This window comes from Macaca nemestrina, chromosome 14 (assembly GCF_043159975.1).
Source record: "Macaca nemestrina isolate mMacNem1 chromosome 14, mMacNem.hap1, whole genome shotgun sequence".
Lineage (NCBI taxonomy): Eukaryota > Metazoa > Chordata > Mammalia > Primates > Cercopithecidae > Macaca > Macaca nemestrina.
Window position 1 is genome coordinate 82,455,598 of NC_092138.1, and position 20,038 is coordinate 82,475,635.

The following is a 20,038-nucleotide window of genomic DNA, read 5'->3' on the forward strand; positions in this document are numbered from 1 at the left end:
TCTTTACATACTGATATTATAACCATTTTGTGTGCTATTGAAACTAAATGCATCTTTAAGAAGTTTGGCCTTTAATATGCAAAAAATGCTATCATCCTTGTTAAACACTGGCAGAAAACTAAAATTCAGTTTTGGACCATCTATATCCTTACTTCACAATATTCTCATTAGCTCAAGTACTATTTTTTGTGTATAACTCACAAATCAATATTTCTAGTTCCAGTGTCAGTTTTTTAAACTAGACATGACTACTTAATTTCCTATACCAGGCATATTGATTAGAATTATTGGAAGAGATTTTAAAGTTCCCTATGACTGGCCTGCACACCAGACCAATTAATCAGAATATGTCTGTGTAGAACTCAGGCTTCAATATTCTTTTAAACTATTCAGGTAATTCCAACATACAGCCAAGGCTGAGAACCACTATTTAGAAGGAAATTTGACTTCTTAATTGATACATGTTCATTCAATTATGAAATATTTTTAATCTGACAATTGTAGACAATGTATATTACAAAAATTTTACAAAAATGTGCCTTACTACTTTTACTAACATGTCATTGAAAGCCAGTATTACAACCTCATTTAAACGTATTGTATCTTCTAGTTTCTCCTGACAAAAGTTAACTTTATCCATACAAAAATCTTCTTTCACAAAAGCTTCCAAAGTTTCTTGAAGAGAGAAACATTCCCTTAAAAAAAAAATACATTAATTAGTGTTTACTAAAAGCAAGTCACACACTAAATGTAGCCAACCAAAACACATAATCACTAAAATTAAAGTTGAGGTAAAACAATGATAAGAATTATTGGCTGGGTGTAGTGGCTCAGGCCTGTAATCCCAGCACTTTGGGAGGTTGAGGCGGGTAGATCACCTGAGGTCAGGAGTTCAAGACCAGCCTGGCCAACATGGTGAAACCCCGTCTCTACTAAAAATACAAAAATTAGCTGGGCGCAGTGGCGTATGCCTGTAGTCTCAGCTACTTGGGAGGCTGAGGCAGGAGAATCGCTTGAGCCCGAGAGACGGAGGTTGCAGTGAGCCGAGATTATGCCATTGTATTCCAGCCTGGGCGACAGAGCAAGACTCCGTCTAAAAACAAAACAAAACAAAATAAAACATTATTGATAACATCTAAGCTTGTGATCATGCAAAAAGCTTTTCACCCCTTAAAAATATTTACAGCATTGGTCAATTAAGTAAGTACCTGGAAAAATTAACTTCTGTGAAGATCTGTCCTTTGAAATCTAAAAGAGGATCCTTTACCAAAAATAGTTTTAGTCTACTCAAGAGAGTATGCAAAGTTGGTAGGTGTTTTCTATTACTTACAAAAAGTATTCCTTTATCATCAATAAATAAATCTGAAAAGAAACAAGAAACATAAAGGAATAAGAAAAAAACTAAAAGTTATCCAAAGGGATCTAGATAGTTAATGTAATCAGTCATTAGATACAGTTGGGTTTCTCAATCACATTTTAAACTCTTTAGTTCTTCATTTTACTGTGCATATACAGCATGTAGCATAGTACTGGAACAAAGGCAAAAGTGCAATAAATTTTAATATTATCTAGGACACTGAGTAGCCAAATATCTCAAAAGAGCTGTAATGGCTAATACTTTATCAATAAAGATTAATCAGTGGAGGAAAGTATCTTATGGACTTACACTTCAAAATAGCCAGGAGTAGCCTAAGCAAAATTTTAAAGAAATAAAAGTATTTGACTTCTGCTGACCTTGGTCTTCTCTGCATCATTTTACCTCTTAATATCTCCAATTCATCCCCCAGAGTCTCTGACATGTAGGGAATGGAGATGGTCTACAGTGCCTACAAATTAGACTGATTCTATTATTCTCAAGTTATTCATACATGATTGCTATAAAATTATTTACAGTGAAAGTTATATAGCAAAGAATCTACTCAAGGAGTGTGATACAGCTTATGTATTAAGAAACACTACTGCTAACAGTTAATTTCTGGAATACATTTCTCCTCTTGGTCTCCACCCTGCCATGTATGGGTTTCTTTAGAATCTTGGCTAGTTGTCTAACAGCTTTAACAGTTTCTAAGTCACAGGAAGGAACATAAAACTTGCCACCAATTCTTCAATAAGTCTTTGAGTAGAAAGAGAAAAAGAAAAATATAAGCTCAGATAACTACTCAAAAAGCCAAGCTCCCAGAAAAGAAAGCCATCCTGAAGGGAGAGCAATGGTTTCTTGTTCTGGGTATTGACTTTTCGGTTAAGTGATGCTGAATGGCATGAGAAAATAATAGTATGGAGTTTTCAGGTAGTAATGTTTCCCACGGTCAACTACATAATTGGTATACAGGCAGCAACGGAACATCCCTTTGCTTGGTGCTAACTTGATATGTCTTAAGAGACCTTGTGGTATGAACTAGCCTCCTAAGAGATATTATTTATCTGAACTTAAGTTCCCAATAATCTCATGGCCAAAAGCTTCTTATGACACACCAAAGGAAGTTAGTCAATCAATTCCATGTCTAAGGAGGTCTTATCTGAGACAGTTAAATATGGTTTACTGGTATAATCCATTCTGTAAGTATTAATGAAATCACATTAACAGTAAAAACCCAAACAGCATTAGTTTATATCCTATATCCACCTTCTGCTCCTAAACAGATCCTCCAGCCATCTTCCCTATCTAGGAGCCTCATTCTGGTATTTCTGGAACTAAATAGCTGACATCTGAAGTCAGTTATGTGGTCTTGTTTTCCATCCACCTGTTTTTAAGGAAACCACTTGAGGGCAGCATCACACCACAACCAATATTCTTTGTAATTCTACCAAGATTGTTTATAGCAAGAGTGCCACTTCCTTACCTTCTTCGAGTCATACAGCATGCCCTGGAGTTCTTATTTTACTACAGCTAATATATGTACTATACAGATATAAGGAGACTGTTTTCTTCTATTGTAGAGGAATATTAAATTGTCACCAGGAAACAAATTTTTGGCTAGTTAACTATGAAAAGAAACAGAAAAAGGTCTACTAATATGAAAGAAGAGAAGTTTATTCTTTACAAAGGACACTTTTGTCTCCCTAGAAAATTCAAGATAATGAAATGAAAACAAAAGAGTTCACTAAGTAATCTGATAAAAATTATACAATTAATTTTTTGTTAATATGTAAAAACTTCATCATAAAAATTAATAGAAAAAACATAAAAACACCAATTTGTGAACTATCAAGGACTAAACATAAAAATATTCAGAATTTGTATGCAGGAAATGATAAAACTTTATTGAAGATCTTTTTTTAAAAATTTGAAAAAAAAGCAAGATAAAACACTTTCCTAGCTAGAAAGACTATGGGTAAAATTTTAAAGGATCCCATTACCATTTCAAGAGGTCTGTTTTAGAACTTGGAAAAGTGATTACAAAGTAAATCTGGAAGAATATAGTTATGAGAGTAGAAAAAAATAATAAAATAGGAGATTATTAATATATATTATAATTATACATTAAATAGTTAAAATTATATGACACTGACACAATAATAGGCAAAAGAGATCATAATAGAAAATCCAGAATGAATTCTAATGTGGTTAAGGATTTAATATATAATGTGAGTAGCATTTCTAATCAGTGGGAAAGAAAGGACTATTTCATAAATGATATTGGAGCAATAGTCAAAACACTTGGAAAAAGATTTTTTATTCCTACTTTTAAACATACATCAAAATCTAAAATAAAATTTATACCTTCAGCTGGGCCTGGTGGCTCATGCCTGTAATCCCAGAACTTTGGGAGGCTGAGGTGGGCAGATCACTGGAGGTCAGGAGTTCGAAACAAGCCTGGCCTACATGGTGAAACCCCCCTCTACTAAAAATACAAAAAAATTAGCTGGTCTTGGTGGTGGGGGCCTGTAATCCCAGCTACTCGGGAGGCTGAGGCAGGAGAATCACTTGAGCCTGGGAGGCGGAGGTTGCAGTGAGCTGAGATCACACCACTAAACTCCAGCCTGGGCCACAGAGCAAGACTCCATCTCAAAACAAACAAAAAAACAAACAAACAAACTAACCAACCCCATGTACCTTCAAGAAAATACAAATAAGTATTTATCTAATTAAGAAAGAATTTTCTAAGTATAAAAGGAATGAAAGAAACCATAAAAGAAAACAATTGGCAGAATTGATTAGGTTCAAGTTAAACACATTTGGAGTTAATACCTTTACATATAAAGATAAAATACATGTCAAAATATAGACAAAAGAGAAAATCATTTCACAAAATAAAAAGATGCAGATGGCCAATAAAGACCAGTAATTCTATTAATTTACTTTTTTATGCCCAGCTTGTCAACAACAGAGATCACCAGTAATTTTAAAGATGCAAGTAAAAATAAAATTTTTTTGCCCATCACATTGGTTTAAATGTATTACCACAACATCAGCAGTAATATATTCAATGATGATAATGCTGGCATAAACAGGGCATTCTCATACCATACTAGTGGACATATAGCTGAAAAAGCACTTATACTAAATAGTTCAATTTCTAGGAATTCATGCCAAGGAAATAATTAGAAATAAGAATACTTATTTATATATATATTTGCAATTAAAAACATTAGTGGTCTCAAATTTGGAAATGTGTGATGCATACATAAGATTAAAAACTGCAGTCATTAAAAGCCATGCTTTTGTCTAGCACGGTGGCTCACACCTATAATCCCAGCACTTTGGAAGGCTGAGGTGGGAGGATTGCTTGAGCCTAGAAGTTTGAGACCAGCCTGGGCAACATAGGGAGATTCTGTCTCTACAAAAAAATTAGAAATTAGTCAGGCAGGTGGCACAGCTATGGTCTCAGCTACTTAGGAGGCTAAGACAGGAGGATCACTTGAGCCCGGGGGTTTCAAGGCTGCAGTGAGAGGTGATTGTACCACTATACTCCAGCCTGAGAAACAGTAAGACCCTGTCTCAATTAAAAAGAAAAAGAAAAAGAAAAAGACATACTTTTACAGAAAACTCAAGCATAAAATAAAATATTCCCAAGATCATGTTAATATTTAAAAATAATATCATGCATACATAGTATGATCACAATAGCAAAACAATTTATCTTTGACTTACAGAATTATGAGTTTTTACTAAAGGGACATTCTTTATATTTAAGATGTAGATATCTTAACCTAGGTAGAAAAACATAAAATTCAATCCTCATTCACGATTAAAAGCTGTTATCAAACTAGGAACAGAAGGAATCTTCCTCAACCCACTAAAGGAAATGCTTCTAACGCTTCACCGTTGAAAATGACATACACATAAAATGTTAGAAACATTTTCTTTACCATCAGAAATAAGATAGCAAACATCATGGTTTCTACTGAACAAAGTTCTAGAGGTTTTAGTCAGCATAGTCAGACCAAAAAAAAAAAAAGATGTAAATATTGCAAAGGAAGAAATAGCCATCATTTACATATAATATGATTATATATATTAGAATTAGTAATTGGAAATACTATGAGAGTTTAAGAGGTAGCAAAATATGACAACACTATAAAAATCAACTGCCTTTTCTTATATACAAGCAATAAACAGAAACTTTAATTTAGAAATATAAATAGTAACGGCAGCTAAAATAGAGTACTTATGGATAAATCAGATATGTAACACATTTCTGAAGAAAATAAAAAATATATAAAAATAAATGATATATAAAATCTTTATGAAGAAAAATTTTTAACTTTATTGAAAGACATTAAAGACCTCAATAAATGAACAATAGGAGATTCAGGAAGAGAGAACAAGAGAAAAAAATCATCAAAGAAATAATTCTAGAAAATGTCTTAAAACTGAAGTGCATAAGTATCTACATGGAAGGATATACCATGTATCAAGCCTAATATATAACAATAGACCCACAAAGCACACACCATTGTGAAATTTCACAACACTGGAAGAAAAATATCATTCAAATTTTCAGGATGAAAAGATCTTGTAAAAAATATTTAGGAATCAGAATGGCACTGGACTTCTCAACAGCAATACTGGAAGCTAGAATCGAATGGAATAATGCCTTTGAAATTCTGAGAAAAAAATATAATCTGGAATCTATAACTAGTCAAACTATCAATTAAATGTGAGGATAGATTTAAGACTTTTTGGATATGGAAGTTTAAAAAAAAATTTACTACCTACATTCCTATTCTCAGGAGGCCATGAGTAGAAGTACTCTACTAAAAAGAGGGAATAAACTGACTAAACTGGCAGCTACAAGGTTGAAGAAACAGGAGGCCCAATACAAGAAAGAAGTGAACAGAATCCTCAGGGATGATGATGATAATGACTTGTTCTAGAACTAAAATCCCCAAAGATAAAATTATTGGTACACTTGATGCTTCAATGTATTAAGAAGAGATTTAGACAAACAGGGGAGAGTTTCAGGATCAAGTTCTATGTACCAAATACATAGAAAACAAAATAAAACAAAAAACCAGAAAACCAGCATTAACTTCACAGAGTACAGTAATCTCCTCTTATCTAAGGTTTTAGTTACCCCTAGTCAACTGCAGTCCAAAAATACTATATTGAATGGAAAATTCCAGAAATAGACGATTTATACCTTAAATTGCACAGTGTTGTGAGTGGCATGATGAAATACAGTGCTATCCTGCTCAGTCCCACCGAAATGTGAATGATCCTTTTGTGCACTGTTTCCACACTGATATGCCACCTATTCATTTGTCACTTAGTAGCTGTCTCAGTTATCAGAACGATTGTCCCTGTATTGCAGTGCTTGTGTTCAAATAACCTTTGTTTTACTAAATTCTCCAATTTTATTGTTAGCTATTTATTGCTGTTAACCTCTTACTGGGCTTAATTTACAAATTAAAATTTATCACTAGTATGTATGTATAAGAAAAAACATTGTATATATTGTATAGGGTTTGGTACTATCAGTGATTTCATGCATCCACTGGGTATTTTGCAATGTATCCCCTGTGGATAAGGTGGGACTATTGTACAAGAAAGAAATTACTGAATAACACAATACTATTTTCAGCTACAAATAGTATTTAAAGACTCACAAGTCTATAAATACAGAATACTGATATAACCAAAGTTATAACTACATTGGGAGGGTAGACCATAGGAAGTGTGGGGGGACGTGGTAGCGACAGTGTAAAAAGAGTGAGGACAGCGACGTCTTTACTTTCATGGTGAGAGGTCAATATATAAGGTCTAAAACGAAAAACATCAGGAAATAGCAGTATAAGCATGTCATACAGATAAATAAATGACAAAAGGAATATAGTTTCTTTTAAAACTGTTTCAAAGAGTTGAAAGTGGTTGCCTCTAGAGATTGAAAAAATAAGGGGTGGTTGATGAAGTCAGGAAATTACTGCTTTTAAGAAAAGTGTTGGCCATGCGTGGTGGCTCACGCCTGTAATCCCAGCACTTTGGGAGGCCGAGGTAGGCAGATCACCTAAGGTCAGGAGTTTGAGACCAGCCAGGCCAAAATGGTGAAACCCTGTCTCTATTAAAAATACAAAAATTTGCTGAATGTGGTGGCGCATGCCTATAATCCTAGCTACTTGAGAGGCTGAGGCGAGAGAATTGCTTGAATCCGGGAGGCAGAGGTTGCAGTGAGCTGAGATCATGCTATTGCACTCCAGCCTGGGCAACAGAGCAAGACTCCATCTCAAAAAAAAAAAAAAAAGTGTTATATAACCATTTTAACTGATGGTGTGGAAAATATAAAATGACACAGAAAAGTGTTTATAAAATCTAAGTAAAAAACACACTAAAAAGCATACAAATATTACCTTTGGCTGAATATAACGAAGAATTATACCAAAGATTAAAACTCTGGGTTTTGGCTGGGCACAGTGGCTTAGGCCTGTAATCCCAGTACTTTGGGAGGCCAAGGTGAAAGGATCACTTGGGCCCAGGAGCTCGTGACCAGCCTGGTCAACACGGGGAAAACCTGTCTCTACTAAACATACAAAAATTAGCTGGGTGTGGTGGCATGCACCTGTAATTCCAGCTACTTGGGAGGCTGAGGCACAAGAATCACTTGAACCCCAGAGGCAGAGGTTGCAGTGAGCAGAGATCGCGCCATTGCACTCCAGCCTGGGCGACAGGGCAAGACTCTGACTCAAAAACAAAAACAAAAACAAAACAAGCTTGACAATATTTTCAGGGACCCAAGTTCTTTCCACCTTTCTTTTTGTATTTTTATATTTTGAGGTAAAATACACCTATTAAAATTTACTATCTTTACTTTTTTTTTGAGACAGAGTCTCACTCTATCATCCAGGCTGGAGTGCAGTGGTGCGGTCTCGGCTCACTGCAACCTCCGCCTCCCAGGCTCTCCTGCCTCAGCCTCCTGAGTAGCTGGGATTACAGGCACATGCCACCACTCATGACTAACTTTTGTATTTTTAGTAGAGGTGGCCATGTTGAGTAGAGGTTCACCATGTTGACCAGGCTGGTCTCATTATCTGCCTGCCTCGGCCTCCCAAAGTGCTGGGATTACAGGCGTGAGCCACCGCGCCCAGCCCATCTTTACTATTTTTAAGCGTACAGTTCAGTGGTAATAAATACATTATGAAGCCAGGCACGGTGGCTCACGCCTGTAATACCAGTACTTTGGGAGGTCAAGGCGGGCGGATAATGAGATCAGGAGATCGAGACCATCCTGGCTAACACAGTGAAACCTTGTCTCTACTAAAAATACAAAAAATTAGCCGGGCATAGTGGCGGGCGCCTGTAGTCCCAGCTACTCGGGAGGCTGAGGCAGGAGAATGGCCTGAATCCGGGAGGCTGAGCTTGCAGTGAGCCAAGATCGCGCCACTGTACTCTAGCCTGGGGGACAGAGCGAGACTCTGTCTCAAAAAATACATACATACATACATACATACATACATACATACATACATTATGTTCTTTTTCCCCCCTTATCCCCCTTCCTTGCTACCCTTCCCTGCCTCTGGTAATCACCATTCTACTCTCTAACTTCATGAGATTCACTTTTTTAGCTTCCACATGAGTGAGAACATACAATATTTGTCTTTCTGTGCTTGGGTTATTTCACTTAACATAAAGGACCCCAGTTCCATCCATATTGCTGAAATGACAGAATTTCATTCTTTTTTGTGGCTGAATAATATTCCATTGTATAGATATACCACATTTTGTTTATTCATCCACTACTGGGCACTTAGGTTAATTACATATCTTGGCTATTGTGAATAGAGCTGCAATAAATATGGGAGTGCAGATGTCTTTTTGATATAATTTCCTTTCTTTTCCAGAAGTGGAATTGCTGGATCATGTGGTAGTTCTATTTTTGATTTAGCTGAGAAGTCTCCACACTGTTCTCCATAGTGGCTTTTCTAATTTACATTTCCACAAATGCTGTACAAGAGTTCCCCTTTCTGGCCGGGCGCGGTGGCTCACGCCTGTAATCCCTGCACTTTGGGAGGCCGAGGCGGGCGGATCACGAGGTCAGTAGATCGAGACCATCCTGGCTAACACGGTGAAACCCCGTCTCTACTAAAATACAAAAAATTAGCCGGGCGCAGTGGCGGGCGCCTGTAGTCCCAGCTACTCCGGAGGCTGAGGCAGGAGAATGGCGCGAACCCGGGAGGCGGAGCTTGCAGTGAGCCGAGATGGTGCCACTGCACTCCAGCCTGGGCGACAGAGTGAAGACTCCGCCTCAAAAAAAAAAAAAAAAAAAAGAGTTCCCCTTTCTGCACATCCTTGCTGGCATCTGTTATTACCTTTTTGATACAAGCCATTTTAACTGAGGTGATATTTCATTGCGTTTTTTTTTATTTTTGGGTTTTTTTTGAGATGGAGTTTCGCTCCTGTTGCCCAGGCTGGAGTGCAGTGGCGCAATCTTGGCTCACTGCAACCTCCACCTCCTGGGTTCAAGCAATTCTCCTGCCTCAGCCTCCAGAGTAGCTGGGATTACAGGTGGCCACCACCACACCTGGCTAATTTTTGTATTTTTAGTAGAGACGAGGTTTTGCCATGTTGGCCAGATTGGTCTCAAATGCCTGACTTCAGGTGAACTGTCCAGCTTGGCCTCCCAAAGTGCTGGGATTACCGACATGAGCTACCACGCCTGGTCAGCTCATTGTGGTTTTGATTTGCATTTCCCTGATGATTAGTGATGTTGAGCATTTTTTCATATATCTGTTGGCCATTTCTTCTTTTGAGAAGTGTCTGTTCATATCTTTTGCCCATTTTTAATTGGATTATTTGCTTTTTGCTGTCCAGTTGTTTGAGCTCCTTGTATATTGTGGTTATTAATCTGTTGTCAGATGGATAGTTTGCAAATATTTTCTCCCATTCTGTGGGTTGCCTCTTCACTTTATGATTGTTTCTTTTGTTGTGCAGAAGCTTTTTATCTTTATGTAAACCTATTCATCTATTTTTGCTTTGGTGGCCTTTGCTTTTGAGATCCTATACAAAAAATCTTAGCCCAGACCAATGTCCTAGAGCACTTCCCCAGTGTTTTCTTCTAGTAGTTTCATAGTTTCAGGTTTTAGATTTAAGTCTTTGATCCATTTTTATTTGATTTTTGTTTATTGTGAAAGATAGGGATCTAGTTTCATTCTTCTGCATATAGTCATCTAGTTTTCCTGGCACCATTTATTGAAGACTATCTTCTCCTAATTGTATGTTCTTGGTGCCTTTGTCAAAGATGAGTTAGCTGTAAATGAGTGGATTTATATCAGGGTTCTCTATCCTGTTCCATTGGTTTATATGTTTGTTTTTATGCCAGTACCATGCTGTTTTGGTTAATAAGGCTTTGGAGTATATTTTGAAATCAGGTATTGTGATGCTTCCAGCTTTCTTCTTTTTGCTCAGGATTGCTTTGTCTATTTGAGGTCTTTCGTGGTTCCATTTAAATTTTAGGGTTTTATTTTTCTATTTCTGTGGAGAATGTCTTTGGTATTTTGATAGGGATTGCATTGGATCTAAATTGCTTTGGATAATATTGCTATTGTAGCAATATTAATTCTTTCAATCCATGAGTATGAAATACTTATCTTTCCTTTTTTGTGTGTCCTCCTCAATATCTTTCATCAGAGCTTTATAGTTTTTCTTGTACAGGCCTTTCACTTCTTTGGTATTTTGATAGGGATTGCATTGAATCTGTAAATTGCTTTGGATAGTATTGTTATTTTGGGAACATTAATTTAGTAATATTCTTTCAATTCATGAGTATGAAATATTATATCTTTCCTTTTTTGTGTCCTCCTCAATTTCTTTCATTAGAGTTTTATAGTTTTTCTTGTATAGATCTTTCACTTCTTTGGTTAAAATGATTCCTAGGTATTTTATATTTTTTGTAGCTATTGTAAATGGCATTGATTTCCTGATTTCTTTTTTAGATTGTTCACTGTTGGTGTATATAAATCTACTGGTTTTTGTATGTTAATTTTTTTTTTTTTTTTTTTTTTGAGATGGAGTCTCACTGTCACCCAAGCTGGAGTACAGTGGTGCAATCTCGACTCACTACAACCTCCGCCTCCAGGGTTCAAGTGATTCTCCTCCTTCAGACTCCTGAGTAGCTGGGATTGCAGGTGCACACAGCCACACCCAGCTAATTTTTGTATTTTTAGTAGAGTCGGGGTTTCACCATGTCAGGCTGGTCTCAAACCCCTGATCTCAGGTAATCCACCCACTTTGGTCTCCCAAAGTGCTGGGATTAGAGACGTGAGCCACTGCATCCAGCCGTATGTTGATTTTGTGTTCTGCAACTTTACTGAATTCATTTATCACCTCAGTTTTTTTGGTGGAGTCTTTGGGTTTTTAAAATTTTTCTTTCTAAATATTATTTTAGGTTCAAGGGGTACATGTGCAGGTTTGTTACATGGGTAAATTGCATAAATCCTTGGTTTTTCTAATTATAACATCATGTCATCTACAAACAAGGCTAATTTGATTTATTCCTTTCCAATTTGAACGCCCTTTATTTCTTTCTCTTTTGCTCGGGCCAGGACTTCATGTTTTATGTTGAATAAAAGTGGTGAAAATGGGCATCCTTGTCTTATTTCAGTCCTTAGAAGAAAGACCTTCAATTTTTCCCCATTCAGTATGAAGTTAGCTATCATATACGGCCTTTATTATTTTGAGGTATGTTCCTTCTATACCTATTTTGATGAGGGTTTTTATCATAAAGAGATGTTGAATTTTATCAAATGCTTTTTTCAGCACCTATTGAAATAATCATATGGTTTTTCTTCTTGATTCTTTGAATGTGATGTGTCACATTTAATGATTTGCATATGTTGAATCATCCTTGCATCCCTAGGATGAATCCCACTTTATCATGGTGAATGATCTTTTTAATGTGTTGTTAAATTCAGTTTACTAGTATTTTGTTGATGATTTTTGTATCTATGTTCATTGTTGATATTAGTCTGTAGTTTTCTTTTTTGTTGTTGTGTCTTTGTCTGGTTTTGGTATCAGGGTAATGCTGGCCTTGTAGAATGTGTTTGGAAATACTCCCTCGTCTTCAATTGTTTTGAAGCATTTAAGTAGAATTAGTATTAGTTCTTTAAATGTTTGGTAGAATTCAGCAGTGAAGTCATCAAGTCCTGGGCTTTTCTTTGATGAGAGACTTTTTATTATGGCTTCAATCTTATTACTCATCATTGGTTTGTTGAGGTTTTCTATTTCTTCATAGTTCAAACTTTTTTCCTTTTTTGACATAGGGTCTCACTCTGTCACCCAGGCTGGAGTACAGTGGCATGATCACAGCTCACTGCAGCATTAACCTTCTTAGGCGCAATTAATCCTCCACCTCAGTCTCTCAGGTAGCTGGGACAAGCACATGCCACCACACTTGGCTAACATTTTTTTGTAGAGATGAGGTTTCACCATGTTGCCCAGGCTGGTTTTGAACTCCTGACCTCAAGTGATCCATCCACCGCAGCCTCTCAGAGTGCTAGGGCACAGGCATAAGCCACCATGCCTGGCCCATGATTCAATCTTGATAGGTTGCATGTGTACAGGAATGTATCCATTTCTTCTAAGTTTTCCAATTTGTTGGCATATAGTTGTTCATAATACTCGCTAATGATTCTTTGTATTTCTGAAGTCTTGGTTATTATGTCTCCTTTTTCATTTCTGATTTTATTTATTTGGGTTTTCTCTCTTCCTACTTAATCTAACTAGAGGTTTTATCTTTTCAAGAAACCAACTTTTCATTTTGTTGATTTTCTGTATTATTTTTTAGTCTCAGTATCATGTATGTCTGCTCTGATCTTTATTGTTTCTTTCCTTCTACCAGTTTGGGGTTTGGTTTGTTCTTTCTTTTCTAGTGCCTTGAGGTGCAACGTTATTTTATTTGAAGTCTTTCTACTTTTTTGAAACAGGCATTTATTGCTATAAACTTCCCTCTTGGTACTGGGCTCTTGCCATATCCCATAGATTTTGGTATGTTTTATTTCCATTTTCATTTATTTGTTTCAAGAAATTTTAAGAGTTTCTTCTTAACTTTTTCATTGGCCATTTAAGAGCATGTTGTATAATTTCCATGTGTTTGTGCATTTTCCAAAGTTCTTCTTGTTACTGATTTCTAGTTTTATTTCACTTTGGTCAGAAAAGCTACTTGATATTATTTCTATTTTTAAAATGTTTTCAGATATATTTTGTGGCATAAGATATGGTCTATTCTGGAGAATATTCCATGTGCTGATGAAAAGAATATGTATTCTGCAGCACAAAATACATGATATGAAGTTAGCTATCATATGGGTAAAATGTTCTGTAAATGTTAGTTAGGCCTATTCTAGTGTGTAGTTCATGCTCTTTGTTGATTTTCTGTCTGGATGATCTGTCTATTACTGAGAGTGGGGTGTTAAAGTCCACTACTATTATTATATTGCAGTCTATCCTTTTAGATATATTAATGTTTGCTTTATACACTTGGGAGTTCTGCTGTTGTGTGCATAGATATTTATAATTGTTATATCCTCTTGCTTAACATGATCATCTTTGTCTCTTTTTACAGTTTTAGATTTGTAGTCTATTTTATATAAGTATAGCTGCTCCTGCTATTTTTGGTTTCCAGTTGCATGGAATATCATTTTTCATCACTTCGCTTTCAGTCTATGTGTGACTTTATAAGTGAAGAGAGTTTCTTGAAGGCAGCATATAGTTTGGTCTTGTTTTTTTTAATTCCTTCAGCCACTCTAAGCCTTTTATTTGGAAAATTGAGACCATTTACATTCAGTGTTACTATTAAGTAAAGACTTACTACTGCCATTTTGTTGCCCATTTTCTGATTGTTTTAACACTCCTTTCTTTCCTACTGTATTCTTTTGTGGTTATTTTCTCTGGTAATATGTTTTAATTTGGTGTTTTTTATTTTTAGTGAATATATTGTAGGTTTTTGGGCTGTGGTTACCAGGAGGGTTACAAAAAACATTGTATAGATTTAAAAAGTTATTTTAAAGAGATAATATTTTAGATTACAAAGAAAGGAATAGAAACAAAGACAAACACACATACACACAAAATGCTACATTTTGACTAAGTTGTCTGGATTTACATATTTTAATATTACATCTCTTAACAGGTTGCTATCGCTATTGTTTTTGATTGGGCTTCATACTAGGGTTATGAGTGCTTACACACTACAATTATTGTAACAGAGTATTCTCAGTATTCTAGAGAATTCTTAAAATTAAGTATTCATGTACTTAATTTTACCAGTGAATAACTAAAGAAAAGTTTTCTTTTCGTATGTTAATTTTTTTTTTCCCTTTCAGATTGTAGTACCCCTTTTAGCATTTACTGTAAGATGATGGGTCTGATGGGGGTGAATTCTCTGAATTTTAGTTGTTTGGGAAAGACTATTTCTTCTTCATATTCAAACGGTAATTTTGCTAGATACAATGTTCTTGGATGACTTTTTTTTCTTTGAGCACTTTGAATATGTTGTTCCACTCCCTCCTGTCTGTATGGTTTTTCATTGAAAAGTCTGTTACCATAGAATTGGAGGTCCTTTATACGTTATTTGCTTCTTTTCTCTTGCTGCTTTTGAGATTCTCTCTTTGTCCTTGACCTTTGAGGGTTTGGTTATTATATACCTTGGGGTAGTCTTATTTGGGTTGAATCTCTTGGGTATTATCAGACCTTCCCGTACTGGAGATTTACAGCTTTCTCAAGCTTTGGAAAATTTTGTATTATTTCTTTCTACCCCCTGCCTTTGCTCAGCTCCCTTTTGAACATCAAGAATACTTAGATTTGGTTTTTGAGGTAATTTTCTGTATCTTGTAGGCAGTCTTTGTTCTTTCACTTTCTTTTTTCTTTTTTCTCCTCTGACTGTATTTTCAAATAGCTGGTCTTTGATATCACTGATTCTTCCCTCTGGTTGTTCCATTCAGATGTTGAGAGCCTCTAATGAGTTGTTCAGCTCAGCAAATGTATTTCTCAGTTCCAAAATTTGTTTGAGTTTTTAAAGTTAACTTTAAAAATTTTTTAAATTCTCTTTGTTAAATTTCTCCAACAAATTTCTGAATTGCTTTTCTGTATTATTTTAGAGATCACTGAATTTCCTTAAAACTGCTCTTTTGTATTTTTGGTCAGAGAACTCACAAATGACTTTCTTGTTAGGGTCAGTCACTGGATTTTTGCTTTGTCTTTTTGCAAAGGTCACATTTCCCTATTCAGTGTTGTTTCTTGTGGATATATGTCTATGTCTTTGCACTGAAGGATTGGTTATTTATTCCAGCTTCCTCTGTTCAACTTGTCTTGGTTTTTATTGGATATATTTTCTTAGCAAATCTTCACTAATATTGCCTTTTTCTTGGCTATAGGTGGTATCTTAAGCCCAGGTTTGCCTTGCCTCTAGCAAATAGTCAGGGCACTGTCTTCTCCAAATGGGAGAGTCTGAAAAACATTATCCCAACAGTGACAGAAGTCTGGCTAGAAGTTCGTGCCCAAGGGACCTGTGGCACAAATTAGCTGCTGTGAATCAGCTCCTTTGCCTGGAAAGGCTGGGGAAGGTAGCCCCTTCTCCCCTCTTTGTCTCTCCTTTCAGGCAGTCATGATGCTTTCCATGGGTTAAAAAAAGAACAGTCTCCTGCCAGGGAATCCAAGATGGAGGGAAAGCTAGTTGACTCTTCCACTCTCACTTTTTCCAGCATAGACACCATTAGTTGGGGGAAGATTTTCCATGTGGTTGTTGTCAGGCAGAATGGGCAGGGTGGGGCATCATGGATGTGGAAGTTGGATTCTCCTACCACCTGCTTGAAGTTTTTTCACTTCTCTGTGTCCCTAGGATCTGTCTCATCCTCATATTTGAGATGTGAGTTGTTGCTAGTGAAAATCTTGGCACTGTATATTCATTTTTGGTTTCCTGTATGAGCAGTGAAGCCAGCTTGCTTCTGTGCCACCGTTTTAAACCACAAGTATGATTACTGCTTTTTACTGTAAACTTTAACAAACTATTTGACTCTCTACACTATATGCATATGCAACTTTATTTATTTTATTTTTATTACTTATTATTATTATTTTTTGAGATGGAGTTTCACTCTTCTCGCCCAGGCTGGAGGGCAATGGTGTGAGCTCGGCTCACTGCAACCTCCACCTCCCAGGTTCAAGTGATTCACCTGCCTCAGCCTCCCAAATAGCTGGGATTACAGATGCCCGCCACTACGCTCAGCTAATTTTGTATTTTTGGTAGAGACAGGGTTTCACCATGTTGGCCAGGCTGGTTTTCAACACCTGACCTCAGGTGATCCACCCGCCTTGGTCTTCCAAAGTGCTGGAATTACAGGCATGAGCTACTGTGCCTGGCCTAACTTTATTTTTAAAAATAAAAATAGAAGCTACATTTATATTTGCTTGTATGTTCCCACGATATCTAGAGGGATGCTTAACAGCTTCATGTATTAACAAATAATATGTGAACATTGTAGAAAAATTAGTAAATATCAATAAACCAACACCCATAAAAGAAAACCAGCAACTGTTTTATGTTTTAAAGATACGTGTTTTGAAATTATAATTTAGTAATTATTTATAATTCTTATAAGACATAGCATATTTACAAATCCAAAAATATACTATGTTTCTTTTGATTTAGACAATAAGACCAAAGTATCTACAAATCTGGCAGTAACTGATATAATTGCAAAGAAAATAAATAAAATTGAAAATCTAAATTTATAAAGTGATGTCCGGTGACACAGGACACCTGAGGAAATACAGGATATGGCATTTGGGAAATTCAAGCATATTTTCTCTCAGTCAATAGTTGATTCTAGCCAATAGTAGCTTCTAGTTTGCCACATTTATAATAGCTATGTTTGTGTAACCCATTCGTTTTTACAAGCCATCTCTTTAAATATACTCACATAAACTTACATATATTAGTTTATCCCCACAAAATTATTTAAAAATAGAAGAATAAATAATAGAAATAAATTAGAGAAGAAAACTTAAAATCATAAAAATTTTCTTTTTCTCCAGACAGGGTCTCACTCTGTTACCCAAGCTGGAGTGCAGTGGCATGATCATGGCTTACTACAGCCTTGAATGCCTGGATTCAAGCAATCTTCCCACCTCAGCCTTACAAGTAGCTAGGACTACAGGAGTGCCACCACATCTGGCTAATTTTTAAAAATCTTTTTGTGGAGATAAGGTCTTGCTATGTTGCCCAGGCTGGTCTCAAACTCCTGGCCTCAAGTGATGTTCCACTTTTTAAGAGTAGACTTGGACTCAAAATTCAAGTCTTCTGACTCCAAATTCAGGCTCTTTCTATTACATCATGCTCTCAAGTTTTAGTCCTTAATACAACTAATCTCTGTATCTCTTCCAACTATAAGAGGAATTTCTCTATATATATATATCATCACACAGCTATTTGCCATTGCTGAAATTTTTATACATAATTTATATATCTACATAAAAATAACAGTAAAAAAATCAAATTATTTTTCATGTTGAAGCTATAGCATTTCTTAAATGATAGTAATAATTACGTAATAGAACCTTAAGTTCTATAATTTAAAAAAAGAATAGGCTGTTATACATATAAGAAAGGCAATCCTCAGCAAGTTTTTACATGGTTGAAAGAATTCAACACCCTCTAGTAAGATGAGACATTTGGAATCAAGTTTGAATAAAATATACTTTTATTTTATTTTATTTTATTTTTATTTATTTATTTTTTTTTGAGATGCAGTCTCACAATCTTGGCTCACTGTAACCTCCACCCTCTGGGTTCAAGTGATTCTCCTGCCTCAGCCTCCTGAGCAGCGGGATTACAGGTGCTGCCACCACGACTGGCTAATTTTTGTATTTTGAGTAGAGACAGGGTTCCACCATTTTGGCCAAGCTGGTCTCAAACTCTTGACCTCAGGTGATCTACCCACCTTGGCCTCCCGAAGTGCTGGGATTACAGGCATAGTAAGCCACTGTGCCAGGCCTACTTTTAATTATTTTTGACAGTATGTTTGTAAAACTGAGTATATTTCCTAACTTAATGCTGGAACTATTCCATCTCCACTTTGAACCTTGTTTTCGCATAAATCAGATGAGATTGAAAATATTTATTATGTTTTAAAAACTAAAATATAATAATCACTTTATAATACAGTAATTTAATATTACACTGGATTGCTATATCATGGGATCTGTAAAAGATGCCAATATCATTATAGCAGTATGTTGAAGGCATACTATGATCAAATCTCTGCAGGTTGTTTTGAGGCCCAGACAACTTAAACTCCAAAAATAACCCAACTTACAAAGAGGATTAATATGAATGAGGAAAGTACTGCCCTAATATGGTAAAACTTAGAGTTATGCAGGTGGATCTTTAATAAAAAATTTTTCATTCAAATCAAACAAAAAAATTCACTGAAATGAATATGTGTATATCAGTAAGAAATGTTTCACAACAATATAAAATAAATGTTTTACCTTGGTTCTGGTTTTGAAGTGCTGAATATTTTTCTAAACAACTGACAGGGGTAAAGACTTCATTGTAGTCCATGTGGGTGTATAAACTGACCTCCTCTACTTCAATTTGGGAGTCTGGATTTGAACTTGGAACAACCTCCTCAAATTCACAATTAATCTGGGTCACCATTCTTGTAATTGTTTTTCTGTGACAGTATAAAATTACTAATGTTATGTATGTCCTGTTTTAAAACACTTTTATTAGTAAATAATATATGTCCACTGTGGAAAAAATTATCGAATTCCAACAGACACAGAGAAGAAACATCTATATTCCCATCATTCAAGATGAATATAAAAATTGTGTAAATTTCTCAATTAAAAAAATCTTTAAACAATAGTGGACTAATGACAACAGTATTCTATAACCTGTTCTTTTCTGTAAAAAAAATGAAGCATGAACACATTTACATGTCAATCTATATACATTCACCTAATATTTGAATGAATAAATAGGGTATTAGCGAATCATAATTTATTCAACCAATTCTCTATTGTTGGAAATTTAAGTTCATTATAATTGTTTGCTATTATGAGCAACAATGCAAAGAACATCTATATGCACTAATAATCTCAAATAAATTTCTTAAAAACAGAAATGATGAAGTTAAAAGTATACAGATTTTTAGGTTTTGCCACACATGGCCAAACTACCCTTGTGCTGGATATTCAGTGTCTGTTCCTCAATAAAATTACCCAGCCTTTTATGTTCTGTTCCGTAACCTGGGAAGCTAACCTCTATGAACTAACCAAGCTTCCTTGTCCTCTGGCTTCTGGTTGGGTTCAGCCATGGAAAGCACTGGCAGAAGATCAAAGGTGAGAGAGACAGGTTGCAATATCATTCCTCCCAAATCCTTCTCTGTTGGGCCACAGTTTGGAATTGGCTGCACTCTTCCACCAAAAGTTACATCTTCTGTCAGACAGCCCTGCTCCTGTAGTCCTTACTAGGTTGGTAACTGCTCAGGCACCTTGTTCCTTCAATCTTAGGGTGGTAGCAACTTTGTAACTGCCCAGCAGGTTCACCTTGCCCGCTGCCTAGACAAAGCCAATTTATCAAGACAGAGGAATTGCAATGGA

General features: G+C 35.9%; 1 protein-coding gene across 3 annotated transcripts in view; it reads right to left on the bottom strand.

The window, feature by feature from the left end:
- SHOC1 (shortage in chiasmata 1) overlaps positions 1 to 20,038 on the bottom strand; it is a 124,406-nt gene that overhangs the window by 69,234 nt on the left and 35,134 nt on the right. The window contains exons 5-7 of one of the 3 annotated variants that reach the window (XM_011740363.3): positions 18,923 to 19,107; positions 1,209 to 1,362; positions 584 to 695 (exon numbers count right to left, since the gene is read on the bottom strand). In XM_011740363.3, coding sequence (XP_011738665.2) covers positions 584 to 695; positions 1,209 to 1,362; positions 18,923 to 19,107 — 451 coding nt within the window. Of the gene's footprint in view, positions 1 to 583; positions 696 to 1,208; positions 1,363 to 1,666; positions 1,839 to 18,922; positions 19,108 to 20,038 lie in introns of those variants that run through there. The other 2 variants (XM_011740361.3, XM_071078157.1) reach the window with 2 other exon arrangements.